General features: G+C 37.9%; 1 protein-coding gene across 6 annotated transcripts in view; it reads left to right on the top strand.

The window, feature by feature from the left end:
* LOC123873157 (serine/threonine-protein kinase minibrain-like) overlaps window positions 1-16,011 on the top strand; it is a 262,872-nt gene that overhangs the window by 241,029 nt on the left and 5,832 nt on the right. For 5 of the 6 annotated variants that reach the window (XM_045917874.1, XM_045917871.1, XM_045917875.1 and 2 more), the window contains 8 exons: window positions 2,818-3,006; window positions 4,118-4,265; window positions 6,214-6,387; window positions 7,452-7,564; window positions 10,604-10,813; window positions 11,985-12,070; window positions 12,669-12,798; window positions 12,895-13,030. In XM_045917874.1, coding sequence (XP_045773830.1) covers window positions 2,818-3,006; window positions 4,118-4,265; window positions 6,214-6,387; window positions 7,452-7,564; window positions 10,604-10,813; window positions 11,985-12,070; window positions 12,669-12,798; window positions 12,895-13,030 — 1,186 coding nt within the window. Of the gene's footprint in view, window positions 1-2,817; window positions 3,007-4,117; window positions 4,266-6,213; window positions 6,388-7,451; window positions 7,565-10,603; window positions 10,814-11,984; window positions 12,071-12,668; window positions 12,799-12,894; window positions 13,031-15,798; window positions 15,885-16,011 lie in introns of all 6 variants that reach the window. The other variant, XR_006797615.1, reaches the window with a different exon arrangement.

Below are 16,011 nucleotides of genomic sequence, written 5' to 3'. Positions count from 1 at the left end.
TCTTATAGGAACTTATTAGAGTACATATTGCTTGCACTCCAAAGAGACAATAATGTCTTTAATCTATATTCTACTCACTCCAAAGAATTTTTAATCAGAGATAAGAATAATAGAAGGGAAAGACTGAATTTTATATCATTTACAAGACTCAATCCTAAGGTGGTAAATTAAAAAGTTATGAAGTAATCCAAATCAATGTAACATTGGTGTTTGACATATTCGAACCCTTACCTTTCAGTTTTATATATTCGTTAACGACTGAGACATCGCGTCAAATAGCGCGAACACAATGAGTCATAATATCTCTTCGGCTAGACGCGACGCCGACGGTGCCGCATTAAAAAAACCCAGGATCAACGAACTGCCTAGTTCCGAATCCCATGCGTTGCGCTATACGAATCTACCAATACAAATAAATTGAAGTGTCTGTCTGTGATTTCTCGTAACTGTTTTTATTTATATAAGCTTATTTACATGTTATCTATACATCTCGTCTATCACATATATATCTTCAGTAATAAAAGGATGAACTTACTGATTGTTGATATTGTTAGTTAAGTAGGCATGCAGCTCAAACCTCTGGGTCTAAAAACTTGCGATTTTGTAATGTAACCTTAATAGATATCTGGTCTACGTCATGGAGAGGAAACCTAAAGCGAAAAGGTTTTCAGAAATTACTACAGCTTGCGCGAGGCGGGTCTGCCATACAAAAATCAAAACTGAATACCGATTTTTAAATATTTGTCTGTCTGAGCATCGAAGCGGAGCGAGCGAAGTGACATTTAGAGAACTTCAAGGGATGGTTAAGGCTTTTTTATGGTATGAAAGTAGAGAGTTCCTTTGAAATTTAAAAAAAAAAACCTAAATCCACGATAACGAAGTCGCGAGAAACAACTAGTGTTTTATATAAGCGTATCGAACATCGTCGATCAATGTCAACCGCATATTTGGGTCAACGTCCGGCCAAATTCCCGCGCTCCCTATCCTCTTCATTTCCTATAATGCATGCGGATACTTTTTACTGAGGATTCTACGCAGGCCGTCTATTGGTAATTTATTATCCAACTAGATGATGCCTGCGACTTCGTCCGCGTGGATTTAGATTTTTAAAAATCCCGTGGGAACTCTTTGGTTTTCCGGGATAAAAAGTAGCCTATGTCCTTCCCTGGTATGGAAGCTACCTCTGTGCCTTTCGTCAAAATCGGTTTAACGGATGAGCCGTGAAAAGGTAGCAGACAGACAGACAAACACACCATCGCATTTATAATATTAAGTATAGAAGTTTAGATTTTATATCTACATACTCGTATAATACTTAACGTCTAACGAATATAAAAGCAAGAATTTTGAGGAAGGACTCACCGTATTTACTATATATGGCGAGTTCTTCAAAATTGATGCACTACTAGCTTATGCCCGCGACTTTGGACTCGACCGCGTGGACTACACAAATTACAAACCCCTATTTTACCCCCTTAGTGATTGAATTTTCAATCAGTTCTCAGCGCATGTCTACGTCATAAATTTCAGTCCGAACCTCCAATAGTTTCAGCAGTGCGTTGATAGAAGTTAAGAAGAGTTAGCTTTTTCGTTTTATATATTTAGATTTTATACATACACGTATTATACTTGCACGATCGACGATTTTCCTTTGACAATTATAGTTATGACTAAATGAGATCTTCACCTGACTGATTGCCAATAATACCTGTTAAAATTAATATAATTAGCAATGAATAAAGTGAAGTAATAATTAATTATTATGAATTTCTTAAAAAGAATGCTATAATAAAATTATAACAAAGCAAAAGCAAATCACATACCTACAACTTTATTTTAGAAAAGAGTTTTTATTGATTGAAATGAAAACATCAATGTCCAATACTATGACAAATATGAAAGTGTCATTCTTCATTAATGTCTCAAGTAGTGACGATAAATAATAATACAAAAATTATTTACATTATTATCATATCCATAAATGATTCCTATGCCTTGTTCTTGTAATTATTTAAAAGAAACTCATCATATAAAACTGGGAAATAATAAATCGGTGTATCGGAAAAATAAGGTACTAATCAAGTCTTAAGGTTTGGTTCTAGCTTAAAATTTTGTTACTTTTGTCTTGCGATCTTGCATTCTTTAAATTTCGATTCGATAGATTCAGGTCTTTGCCAACCGTCTTCTCTCAAAGAAATTAAAAAACAAGTCACAGATCTGTAAAAGTCAAACCCGAACATGACCAGAACATCTAATAAAATTATAACCGTTCTCATGATACCAATCGTTATTTTCTGTCCACATTTCACGATACCGTCAAAAATGCTTATTTTTAACGTTCCACGGCAAAACTTATTACGTAAAGCTTCCATCCTTCACGATTTTTCGTCTAAGACGTTTTTATTAACGTCTAATCCCTCGTCCACATATATTATGCAGGATGTCAAAACAGAGCGTTCTAGGCTTGCCTAGGGATTAGCGTTGTATCGGCGGAGTGTGCTTGTAAAATATGTTGAAAAATGTATTTTCAATCTTATACGGGAGAGCTTCCCGGCTTAATATTTCCTGTCCTTATACGGTCCCGTTCGTTTGAAACTAACAAAGTTATGAAAGTTTTGCGTTTTGATATTATTTTGTTCATCCTGAATTGTTTAGCGTGTAAGCTATTTCGTTTCTAACGAAAGATTGTTCTTTAGATCACATTTTGAAACTGCACCTCTATATTTGCAGTTATTTAGATGGTCGATTGTCACTAAGCCCTATATTTTTAATGTTAAAAGCAAGTTTATTAATGTGATCCATTTCTGTTGTCCATAGGTATACTACGCGAAGAAAAAACGGAGAGCGCAACAGTACCTCGGCGACGATGGCTCACACAAAAAGGAACGAAAGCTCTACAACGATGGGTACGACGATGACAATCACGACTACATCATCAAACAAGGCGAAAAGTTCCTCGACCGGTACGAGATCTCGTCGCCGATCGGCAAGGGCTCGTTTGGACAGGTGAGACACTATTCTTTCAATCAATCCATCAATCAGGCTGTTTAATCGACTAGACATAGGCTTTCCCAAGAGAGCCACATAAACTTCTCGGTTTTCCTTATCCATTCATCTCCTGCTTCCTTTTTAATCTGGACTCATGCCGGTACGCGGTCTTCATTTCAGAACACGATCCTTTATTCTTTGATTAATTTAGTTTCTATTTACTAAGATCAATTTTAATTGCCCATCTATGTTATTGTATTCAATTATTTTTCATCCTTCATTACTTACTTTCTCCTATGGCCTAATATTATGTTCCTGGTAATCTAGAACTCATGTCTTTATTCAATTAGATTTTACAAAACGTTACGTGATGTAAAAGTTACTTAGTAGACCTGTATAGCTCGAATAAAATTTATACAAAGAATCAAACGCCTGCTTCTATGCAATATTTGGATAAAATGTATTGTAGCGAGATTGAAGGTGTAAAACTATTTTAGTCAAAACCACCTTGATTTGAGAGGAAGCTCCAAAGACTAATATTTAACCACGGCCTTATGATTCTAAACCTTTCTAAACACAACATACTTAATGATTTTATATCAACTTGTGTATCTACACAATGTTCATCTCTCTATTTATAAATTACTCACGTGTCTTCACACACTTCGCTCAAATAAGATTGTCAGTTTCCAAAAACTTCCTACTTCGATAATGGAACCTATATAACCAAGGAACACCTTTGGGACCTCGCTTATAAAACTTTTACAACATTGACGAGGTAGAGATAAATTTATTTTGGCAACAGAGATTGCTACTAGGTTAGGCTTTTGTAATCTATTTAAGTGCTATTATGTTTGTCATTTATTCACTCGTTCCGTCGCCTCAAAGTAACAGTTCCCGGTTTTTTTCATGAATTTATAAGTTACGCTGGCCGTACACGATCAAGTTTACCGGTCAAGTTTGCAGCTGACTTGAAGCGGCGTCCAGTAAACTTGACGGTAAGCTTGACCCTGTAATGGCTAGCGTTATAGATGCAAATACGAGTATGAATATGTATGTATGTAACATTTAATTTGATAAAAGTGATTCCTATATTTTTGTAAAACATGTTAAATGTGATTGATTTCAGGTTGTGAAAGCGTACGACCACGAGGAGCAGTGTCAAGTAGCGATAAAAATTATTAAAAATAAGAAACCTTTCCTAAATCAGGCACAAATAGAAGTCAAGTTACTAGAAATGATGAACAGAGCAGATGCCGAAAATAAGTATTATATAGGTAAGTTTGTCCCATATCTTGGAAATTGGCAGTTGGTGTCACATATAAAGGCCTCTGGATGGCAGTGGGCAGAGATGTAACTGCGCTTGAGTATATGATTGTACCGTGACTACATTCGCGTGGATCGCGATGGATAGGTCTTTTGAAAATTCCGTGGGATCTCTTTGACTTTCTGGAATAAAAAGTAGCATATGTCCGCTTCCGTAAGCTAACTCTGTAGATTATGCCTGCGACTTCGTCCATTTAGAGTTAGGTGTGTTCATAAATCCCGTGGGAATTGTTTGATTTTCGTTGATAACAAGTAATCTTTGTCCATCCGTAACTCTACTCAATTTTCTGAAAATTGGTTAAACGGATGGGCCGTGAAAACGTAGTAGACAGACAGACAACCAAGATATTAGTATGAATTGCTCTTACCTACAACCCGCGAAACGAAAGGTTAACCTGAAGATCTAATAGACATGCACATTAAAGCTTCAAGGTTAGACGCCTTTATACGTGACACCGGCTATAAATCCCGTTTAATTTAGAAATAGCTGAATTTTCCTGGAATAAAAAAGCTTATTTTGACTTCTGAATGGACATTCCGAGAACTGGGCTTAAAATGGATGTAATAATAATAGTCAGACTAGACATTCAGGGAACTGTGCCTAACAGACCGAAAGGGATATTTTTTAATATCGCTGATCTGCATTTTGCGACAGCGCGATGTTTTGATGACTGGTTTTAATAGAGTTAAAAAAAGTTCAATCGCTTCTTCTAGTTTCCGAAAAGCCGACTAAACGCAAGTTGCCTATAATAATAATAGTAAGGTGTGTGTGTTTTGGCTCTTACGCTAGCTCCACATGATCAAGTTTGTAAGTCATGGTTGTATGGTTTATGGTGGAGTGTTCATGTTGGCATGCACACTGATAGCCATATATCGTCAAGTCGCCCCCGCTTCGAGTACGCTGCAAACTTGACAGTAAACTTGATCGAGTATGACTTTCTTTACAGACAATTTAAAATTATTACACAACAAGTGTAAATTAAAAATTTATAACACCCCCAACAAGTGAAGGTTACACTAACTAGAAAAGAGCTGATAACTTTCAAACGGCTGAACCGTTTTTTTGGATTATAGCTAAGAACACTCTCGATCAAGCCACCTTTCAAACAAAAATAAACTAAATTAAAATCGGTTCATTAGTTTAGGAGCTACGATGCCACAGACAGATACACAGATACACACTTCAAACTTATAACACCTCTTTTTGGGTCGGGGGTTAATAAAATGGAAATATAAGAGTGGAGAAACTAGAACGTATCGGTTGGAATACCGTTGAGCTCCCAATTTAATTTGTTTTAGTGGAATTTTACAAAAACCTTGAAATTAGAAATTACTTAGAATCCTCTCATTTAGAAATGCGAAACTGGTATTTCTTCACTAAACGGTTTATTTAAAATATTATTCTGAAAATGATTGTTTTCCATTTTACGATATATAAAAGGAAAAGCTGACTACCTGACCGACTGATCTATCAACGCACAGCTCAAACTACTGGGCAAATCGGGCTGAAATTGGCATGTAGACTGACTATCTATTATGCTGTAAACATCCGCTAAGAAAGGATTTTTGAAAATTCATCCCTTATAAATATAATCCATATTAATCCATAAAAAATAATGGTTTTCAATTTGTGTTTTCTACGCGGATGAAGTCGCAAGAATACCCAAGCTAAATCTAAACCGTGAATTTGTGGTTGGGCCGGTTTTTGTGATGTAACCACAAATTCACGGGTTTCGGATTTTTTTCCTTTACTTGTGCTATAAGACCTTCCTACCTGCCTTTTATGATTCTAGTTCAACGGGAAGTACTATAGGGTCTATAGGATTCTATAGAGTTCCATTTTTCCTTTGAGATACGGAACCCTAATAAAATCAGTAAAAATGTTTATTTTGTTTGCAGTAAAACTGAAACGTCACTTTATGTGGCGGAACCACCTGTGCCTAGTGTTCGAGCTGCTGTCGTACAACCTGTATGACCTGCTGCGGAACACCAACTTCCGGGGCGTCTCACTCAACCTCACGCGGAAGTTCGCGCAGCAGCTCTGCACCGCGTTACTGTTCCTTAGTCAACCTGGTGAGTTTACTTTTTACCCGACTATAGCTAAGCCAGAAGGAAGGGTTATGTACCGGCAGTAGTCGGGTTTTAGTGCTGTTTAAACTTTATCTTGTTACTTATAGTGAAGTATTCCAATCTGCACTTGGCCAGCGTGGTGGACTATGGCCAAATACTTCTCATTCTGAGAGCAATGAGCGGGCGATGGGTTGATAATGATGATAATTACGCGCTATTAGCGATGAAAACCTAGTGGTTAAGACATCGGGCTCCTGCGGAGTGATTCGCTAACGTAGTGTCTAACAATGAATGATAGCCACCGAGCTCATCTTTTAATCCATTGAATGTTTTCTACGAAACAGTATTTTAATATCACCCAGTGAACTAGCAATGTAGAACCAACCAACCTCGGTGGCTATCATTCAGTATTAGACACTGAGTTAGCGAATCACTGAGGTGGGCCCTCGACACTTCTAGCTTATTGGAGTTATGTGCGTTTTACTTTTTAACCCCCGACCAAAAAAGAGGGGTGTTATAAGTTTGACGTGTGTATCTGTGTATCTGTCTGTGGCATCGTATCTCCTAAACTAATGAACCGATTTTAATTTAGTTTTTTTTTTGTTTGAAAGGTGGCTTGATCGAGAGTGTTCTTAGCTATAATCCAAGTAAATCGGTTCAGCCGTTTGAAAGTTATCAGCTCTTTTCTAGTTATTACTGTAACCTTCACTTGTCGGGGGTGTTATAAATTTTTAATTTACACTTGTAATAAATTAAAATCACATTCATTGACGGGGAAGGAAAACTTCGCGAGGAAACCTGCATGTCAGAGAGTCCTCCACAATCAAAAACCTTATAGAACAAACAAAGTCAACCCAGGCCCAGGGGTGCACTAAGTCGTAAGGCATCGACATAAGGATTCATAAATCCTGAGCCAATACTGAGATAGGTACTATAGTTAATACTGAGGGACATGTTTTTGGATCAAAAAGACGCAGTAGTTTTATTCCCATCAATCTACTTACAGTCAATAACTTGAGTTGTTTACTATGATAATGTGTTTACGTGAATGTTTTTGTTTGTTTCAGAACTAAATATAATTCACTGTGATCTTAAGCCTGAGAATATACTATTATGCAACCCCAAGAGGTCAGCCATCAAGATTGTGGACTTCGGCAGTTCGTGTCAACTAGGTCAAAGGGTATGTTGATAAATAATCTCCATGTTATATCTATCATACTATAACTAACTAATGTAACTGAACATCATTATAGACAAGCAATAGTGCTTGTCCAATCAAGAGTTCGACCATAGGGTCGAATGATCATTTGTCACAAATTGGTCTGAATAGTTTCAGTTAGCCAAAAAGAGTTTTGAAAGGCCACTATATCACACTTCACACTAATATTATAAAGGCGAAAGTTTGTGTGTCTGTTTGTTACTCTTTCACGCAAAAACTACCGAACGGATTTGGCTGTTTGAAATAGAGATGAATAATATCCTGGATTAGCACATAGGCTACTTTTTATCCCAGAAAATCAAAGAGTTCCCACGGGATTTTGAAAAACGTAAGTGGCGGGCATCAGCTAGTAGAAAATGAAGAGGATTTATATTTTCGCTGAGCGAAGCCGCGGATGTTTGCTCGTATATTATTAAGCATAATCGGCGCAATATAGTTTATGGGGAATTTGTGAAATAATAGGTGATCGATTTTTGTCAAATCTTGGGAAAGCTCGGCTTTTTAACAAACACAAACAACTTCGTTGGAGTAGGTTTTTTAATCCCGTTGGAAATTGTCAAAAAAGAAATGTTTCCTTAATCTTTCTAGAGAACCTACTTACAACATATTATATGCTTTTTATTCTGCTGCAAATCTAGCTGTTTGATTGTGTTTTTATAGTGACCCGCCCCGGCTTCGCACTTTATGTGCGCTATATTATGAGCGCTGTAAGCAATTAAATATCACTTGTTTTAGCGATGAAGGAAAATTTTGTGAGGAAACCTGCATGCCTGAGCTCCCTATAATGTTCTCAAAGGTGTGTGAAGTCTGCCAATACGCGCTTGGCTAGCGGGGTAGACTACGGCCAAACCCTTCTCATTTTGAGAGGAGACCCGTGCTTATCACTACATGGAACGGTCTCTTCTCAGAATGAGATGCGATGAGTTGATAATGATGATGATGATGTTGCCGCGACGCGTTCCTTGGCTCAATTAAATGTCTACAAATACCTACTTTGATATGCGCGTGCGATTATTTTAGTTCTCCATTCATAATATCAAATATTACGTAAGCATTTCTTGATAACCTTCGTCTTAAAATAGTTATAGTAGGTAGAAACAAAGTATATCTTTTTAAATGAAATTATAATGCTTAATCTGTGATTACGACATTTTTTGTGCGCATCACAACTTGTTCTATCGGACTTGTTCAAATTGTTGATATTTTTACCACATAAAAGTAACAAAAATGTACAAATGATGCATATTGCAAATGAAATGAAATATTTAAACTTGCTGGTCGATTCCGGAAAACTTGCATTAATCATTATTACAATCGCAGTTGTTGTGATATGCTGAATTCACGGTATTCTACAATGTATTGTAGCCAATATTGAGCGAGCATCAACTAATCAGAGGTGATTGCGATCATGACACTGTAGCTGTCATCGCAATCATCTCTGATTGGTTGACACTCGCTCACTATTGGCTACAACGCATTGTTACAACAAGAATAGCTTTAATTCAACCAATAACAACAATTAAGATTCTAATAACTATTGGTGAAAAATTTTCCGCAATCGACCAGCTGCAATAGAGCCTGAGGCTACGAAATCAGTTTTGCATTGTTTCCGAAAAAAATGTTTTTTGAATTGAAGCAGTTGTGAAATAGGGATGCGAAAAAAGTATTATATTTCAATGAAACTGGTCGGATATCCTAAGCTCCCATTATATTATACACATGAGCTAATTGTTAGAGATAAATCACCCCGGGGTCTTCCGATTTAGTACTCCATTGGGCAAAGGTTATCTTCAATTACGCGTAAATGTATTAAACTCGGTATTGCTCGAGTTATTGTTCCCGGCTGCGATTGAGGAAAATTTATTGGACTTTGCACGTACGGTCTCCTGTAGGTGGTACTACGTCTAAAGTAATAAACACTCTTTCCCCCTGATTCCGTCCGCTTTTGTAGCTTTAATTGCAATAAATACTTAGTTGGACACCGCTCGCGTCTTCATCAAGTAATTAAATCACTCAATTACAATATTTTTACACCAATAAAAATATATCTACTTCTAGGTCCTTTCAATTACTGTCTCTTCTTATTAGAATCTAATTTCCGAAATGCGGTGGTAGTCTTGACAAATCATAAGAGCTGGCCAATTTTTTTTAACTAATGTACTGGAAATATACATAGCGTATGCCGTACACACATCAAATTTATATTAAAAATATGTATAAAAAGTGTAATTTTTATTAGGCGGGTGGAGTAAGGGCCCCATGCGTTAGTGTAAAAGCAGATATGCGCATGAGGTTAAATTAAAAATTTTCATAGCCAGTCGATACTCTTAATTGGTTTAGTTATTTAACGTGGCAACACGTCTGTCCCTCGAATTACATACATAACGTACAGACAAACAAATATTTTCTATAACAGTGAATATTAACTTTATCCTCATATTTTTGGTTTTAATGAACAACACAAACGGGCATAATTTCATGGTTTGTTTCCTTGAACGCCAATATGGAGATAAGGGCCTGCATATCATGTTAATTAGTCTAATTGAGATGACCTTATGCCTTGAGCCTTTGATGTACTTATATTTCAAAACATTCGGTGCAGTCGGTAGATTCGCTTTGGTCACATTTTGGTCATCAATCGTTTTTGGATAAGCAAAATTTTAACTCAAACATGTATTTTAAACTTACTCCTTATAGGATCACTTGTGTGTCTGTCTTAGTGAATTTACTCCGAATCTACAAACTACAGTGCGACACGTCTAATGAAAGGGCTTGTTGTGGGAGTTTGAAATATGTATATTTTTACACTTGGTGGTAAGTGATGATGCAATCTCAAATGGAAGCGGGAAGGTGTGCAACAGTTTTTATTAAACCCAAGCTCCTAATGGGAGTCTACGCAGCGTCGTATTAGAACTCTAAATCGCTTGTCGCCACGGCTTTGCTGGTGGAATGATGGTAAAAGTGTTTGGGATTTTTTAACACTGATGTTCTCTCCAACAGATATACCAGTACATCCAGTCAAGGTTCTACCGATCACCGGAGGTCCTGCTAGGCATCCCCTACGATCTGGCGATCGACATGTGGTCCCTGGGCTGCATCCTGGTCGAGATGCACACGGGGGAGCCTCTGTTCAGCGGCGCCAACGAGCTGGACCAGATGAACAAGATCGTCGAAGTGCTGGGCATGCCACCAGACCATTTGTTAGATCAGGTTAGTGGCAAGCAAGTCTTATCTCTTTGCAGTGACCAAAAATGTCTAATTAAACTTATGTGTAACCGGGTTGCATACTGTACATGAAAGACATTTTATGAGAGAGCCGGGGCCTCTTTTAAACGGGGCTAACGACCTGGACCAGATGAAAAAGATCGTCGATCGTTGGGCATGCCGCCGGACCATCTGCTCGTTCAGGTCAGTTTGACGAACTAGTCTTATTCCTTTGTAGTAACATTGCCGATGTGTTGGTCATGGCACCAGATCATTTGCTCAACTAGGTCAGTGAAAAGAAAGACAGGGTACCTTTGCATTGGCCACAAAATTCTAATGGTTTCGAATTCCATATGGTCATTTTACTATATCTACAGGCTGAGATGAACACGAGGCGCGAGGGAGCCAATTGCGTATTTTACGCTCTAAGAACATTTGAAAAGATATTTTGATATCTAAATGGGTGCTAAGTTCGATTTCATAAAAGCAATACCGCATTTTCTTTAAGCTCAAAACTTTTGCTTTTCTCAAATAACTTATTAATTAATTTCTGAAACATTCAAAACTTCGTGCGACTTGCACACGAAACTAAAACATTGGAAACTGCAACAAATAATTATTGCTCCGTTCGCGTTCTGGATGAAGATATAATGGCTCTTAGCTCGCGATAATTGTCTAACTTTCAACAATATGTAGCCGCCGCGCCGCTTAATTGTGTAACCATAGCGACACTCCGACCCACTTCCATTGTTAATTGGAAATAAGACAACTTTTCAAACACTTAAGATCTGTTATGAAATCTACGAACGTGCTACAAGTGTAGCCTTGCGCCTGAATCTTGTTTGTGCCTTTTCAAGACAAAAACTTCACTCACTTATGTGGTTACGACATCGAGTTATTATTGAAATTTCAAAGATTGTATTGCTTGGAAAAGGAATCTAAATGTATAGAAAGAAAAGGTAACTACTAACTGATTTTCAGCGCACAGCTCAAGCTACTGGACGGATCGGCCTAAAATTTGGCATGCAGATAGCTATCCGCGTAGACATCCGCTAAAACAGGATTTTTGAAAATTCTTACCCTTAGAGCGTAAATTATAGTGTTGAAATTTGTGTAGTCCATTCGGGATAAACTAGTATGAAATATGTAGTAACGTTATTGTTTGTATTATTTTCAGGCACACAAAACCAGAAAGTTCTTCGACAAATTACCAGCGTCAGAAGGCGGTGGTTACGTCCTAAAGAAAGTTGCCGGCAAAGACGGGTACGTAGAAGTTTTGTTTACATGTAGTTTAATTGTTATTTTTAATAGATTGGTAGTTATTAGTAGTTAGTAGTAGTTATTTTTAATATAGTGGTAGATTATTTTGACGATTCAAAAGCACTTGTAAAAGTTTAATTGAATAAAAATAATTTGAATTTGAATTTGAATAGAACAGTAAAGTGCCATTCTACAGAATCCAAATACTACGAGTAGTTTGAATTCTGAAGTAGGACAGCTTCTCTAAACAGCTAATGCTGTTGATGGATAAGATAAACTTTTAATATATCCTTTTCTCTGGTCTTGCATGGCATATTCTTTACCCAAATGTTCGGTTTTTGTGGGACAACTATACTTGTGGACACTGCCCGCTTCGTCGTTAATTTTACGCAACCGCTCTCCAAAACTGTTTAGGTTCATCAGAAGCTAAGAGCTCCAGCCAAGTTCTATCAACTCTTTGAATTTGCTGCTACACTCTGCTTTGGAGTTGTTTGACTTAAAATTTACAGTAGACGTGATATTTTTGACATCTAATTTCGATTTCTTGTCCTGTTTTTCATGACTGTTTGTGTAAACGTTTCGTCTCGTATACCTGTTGCAGCGGATACAGAAAGTACCGGCCGGCGGGCACGCGGCGGCTACACGACATCCTCGGAGTCGAGGGAGGCGGGCCTGCGGCGCGGCGGCGAGGCGAGCCTGGTCATTCAGTCTCCGACTACCTTAAGTTTAAAGTACGTTTTTTTTAGCCTGATTACCACACTCCAATGGAATCATGCCACTTTTGTCCAACTGTTCCCGGATAATAAAAAGAATCCTCAATTTTCCAGGACCTAATTCTGCGCATGTTGGAGTACGACCCCAAACAGCGCGTGACGCCGTACTACGCGCTGCAGCACAACTTCTTCAAGCGCACGGCCGATGAGGCCACCAACACGCAGCAGGCGCAGTCGCACCACCAACACGGTCAGTTCACCAGCAATATATCCTGACGCTGCTTGTTGCAGCTCGACGCAGCAGTGCGTGATTCCGTACTACGCGTTGCAGCACAACTTCTGCCTCGATGGTCTGGTGGCAACCTGATTTGGCTGTAGATCATAAGGTCGAGGTCAGGTAAAAAACCGTTATTGGGTTCCTGTGTCAAAGTTTCGGTAGCAGCACGGAGTTCAAAAGTTGGCAGCGTTACAGACTGATTCCTCGGAGAGCACAATAAAGCCGTTAGTCCTGTGTCTGAATGCTCCGGTCGTCGGATTGCTGTCGAGAAAGGACATTAGACTTTTGTTTTTTTTAGTCTCACCCTGGACCACAATCACACCTGATGGAAAGTGATGATGTGGCCTATGATAGGATGCTAGATGCCTGTAAGAGTATTCCAAACCATAGCCAGGCGTATGAGAAATGATAACAAAATATTTCAACAACCTGGATGGAAACTTGCCTGGTATCTTGCTGTAGGTATGGTGGTAAAAAGGTGAAGGGGGTCAAGATCGAAAAGCTCCTGAGCACTCTCCGAAATATATCTTGTAAAACACCGATAAGCCGGCAACCTTATGGCGGTAATCAAGTTTGAAGTTTCGGCAGTAAAAGAGAGTTGTCGCCTATGAGTCTCCTAGATCGACGATCAATGTCTTCTAAAGCCGCTAGTTGGCATTTAGCGGAGCCATCATAGAGGTGTGACTGGAGTACTCCATGCACAAATTAATTTGAGCTTGATCCAAAGGTAATCAAGTGGTGTGGCGTGAAGTGCTGCATCCTCATCGTCAACTCATCGCCGGCCCACTACTGAGCACGGATCTCCTCTCAGAATGAGAAGGGTTTAAGCCATAGAACTCTCAGGCATGCAGATTTCCTTACGATGTTTTACTTCACCGTTAAACCAAGCGATTAATTGCTTAAGGTGCATGAGACGGGTCTGCCCGCAAAATTCGAAATTAATTTGGTTTTTCGCAATTTGTAAACTAATACGACAAAGTAGGCTTATGGCATTCTAATTCCGAAAATGGCAGTATCATCTTCACAGGATTACATAAAAATCTTTACTTGAAAGTAAACCTACGTTTTTTTTACTTTTGATCAGATATGGATTTATGTGTGCAAGGGAATGATTAACTGACTATTCTAGAACAGCCAGCCTCAAAAAAGAAAATTCATATTCATAAGAGTATGGTATATTTAAATGATGTATATTAAAGATGATGGTATATTAAAGATATTATGTGAATGATTTTTTTCGGTTGATATGGATTGTAAAGCATAATGGGAGGTTATAAATAATTTTAATATAATATTATACTTAGCTTTTTATTTATTGGTGTTCATGGGCGTACCCAAATATTCCATTCATTTTAAATAACATAACTGAACATGCAGAAGATCAATTTTTGTTTGTTTGAATTTTTTACTTTGACTCAAGTAACTTTAAGTCTCTTTTATTTTGTTTTGATGCTCGAATTTTATCAACGTTGACTTAGATTGAAAAAAAAATCTAGAAGTCAGATCTACGGTGCATTTAGCTATTGGGTATGGCCATGTTTGGTGTCTATGGCAAAATATTATTCTAAAGGTGTTTTAATGTATGATATTGTGTAGATTACTTTATGTCTAACATTATCCATTTTCAGCTTTATCGTGTCTCCGCTAACACATGACGCTTTCATCAATTCATTTTTTACTAATTGGGTTCCATGGAAACTGACACTAAAATCTTTGAAATCCTTCAAAAATAATGATCAATACTAATGTGAATGCCTTTTCGATGATTTTTAGCCTTAACCAATTTTAAAGATAAATAATAATTAAATTTTTAACTATCCTGCAATGTTGTTATAGCAAAATGGAGTATGGCCAAAGTTATTTTTCTATTGTCTCTCAAAACCGTTGATCGTTGAACAACGTACACGGAATGCTTGAGCAGTCGACTGCAGTTGACCCCTCGGACTGACTCGAGCAGTCTCGGTATGACAATGAAAGTAAGATTTTAGTTTGCTATGCAGTCGCTGTCTTAACTGACTGCTTTAAGCAGTCCGTGTACGTATATCCGCTCTTAGATATAAAACTAGCCCAAAATAATTCCTAAGATCTGGGATATGATTTGAATAATTTTAGTTTATTAATATGATTCAACAAATGTGATCAAATCCTGAAAATATGATTTAAATTTACAAGTTGGAGTACTATTCTAACTCGGTTGTATACAAAATTCTAATACTAAATTGACAGACTGAATCAGGTTTTATCATTTCCACAGCCAAGATAATGAAAAGGATAGCACTAGACTTATTGTTCTGTCAATTTAGAGTAGTTGAAAGTTTTGTCAGTTTTTTTGTTATTGATAAAAAATAATCTTATGTATTAAATTTTTACACTCTATCCACGGAAAGAAGTTAGTATCGCTCTCTCTGTTACGTAAACCCATACAAAGTCAAAAAAATATTCGAAATTTAATCCTAAAATGTTTTCCAAAAACATTCCTTTCATACGAAAACATAGTTTCGTTTCTGATTGGTTGGGACTCAAAATGGTTAACGCCCACTAAGACTTTCATCTAGCTGTCATTTGTACCGGATTACGTATCAGAGAGAGCGCTATACTAATTTCTTTCCGTGGATAGTGTAAAGTTTGAGTTGACAATAGAACAGCAACTTGGGTCACACCCGTCCAAATAAACCTTTCACACTATTCATACAATAGTGAACCATAACCCCTTGTTTATAATGGCGATGTTCCCGCGGCAGATGGCCCGGACTCGCGATGACTAGAGCGCTCGGGCGGCCCCCCCTCGCGACACTAACGCCGCCTAGTGCCTAACATTGTACGCCAGGTCTGCCTCCAACTCTACGTTACCCCTTTACCCCCTCGCCAATTACCCCCGGAATGCTATGCCCCCGTTGCCCCCTTTGAGCCCACATTCTTCATTTGACATTAGTAACATGCTACTGCAACAGTAT

This window comes from Maniola jurtina, chromosome 16 (genome assembly GCF_905333055.1).
Source record: "Maniola jurtina chromosome 16, ilManJurt1.1, whole genome shotgun sequence".
NCBI classification, from domain to species: domain Eukaryota; kingdom Metazoa; phylum Arthropoda; class Insecta; order Lepidoptera; family Nymphalidae; genus Maniola; species Maniola jurtina.
The sequence above is the reverse complement of the archived record's forward strand: the minus strand, read 5'-3'. Positions and strand labels throughout refer to the sequence as shown.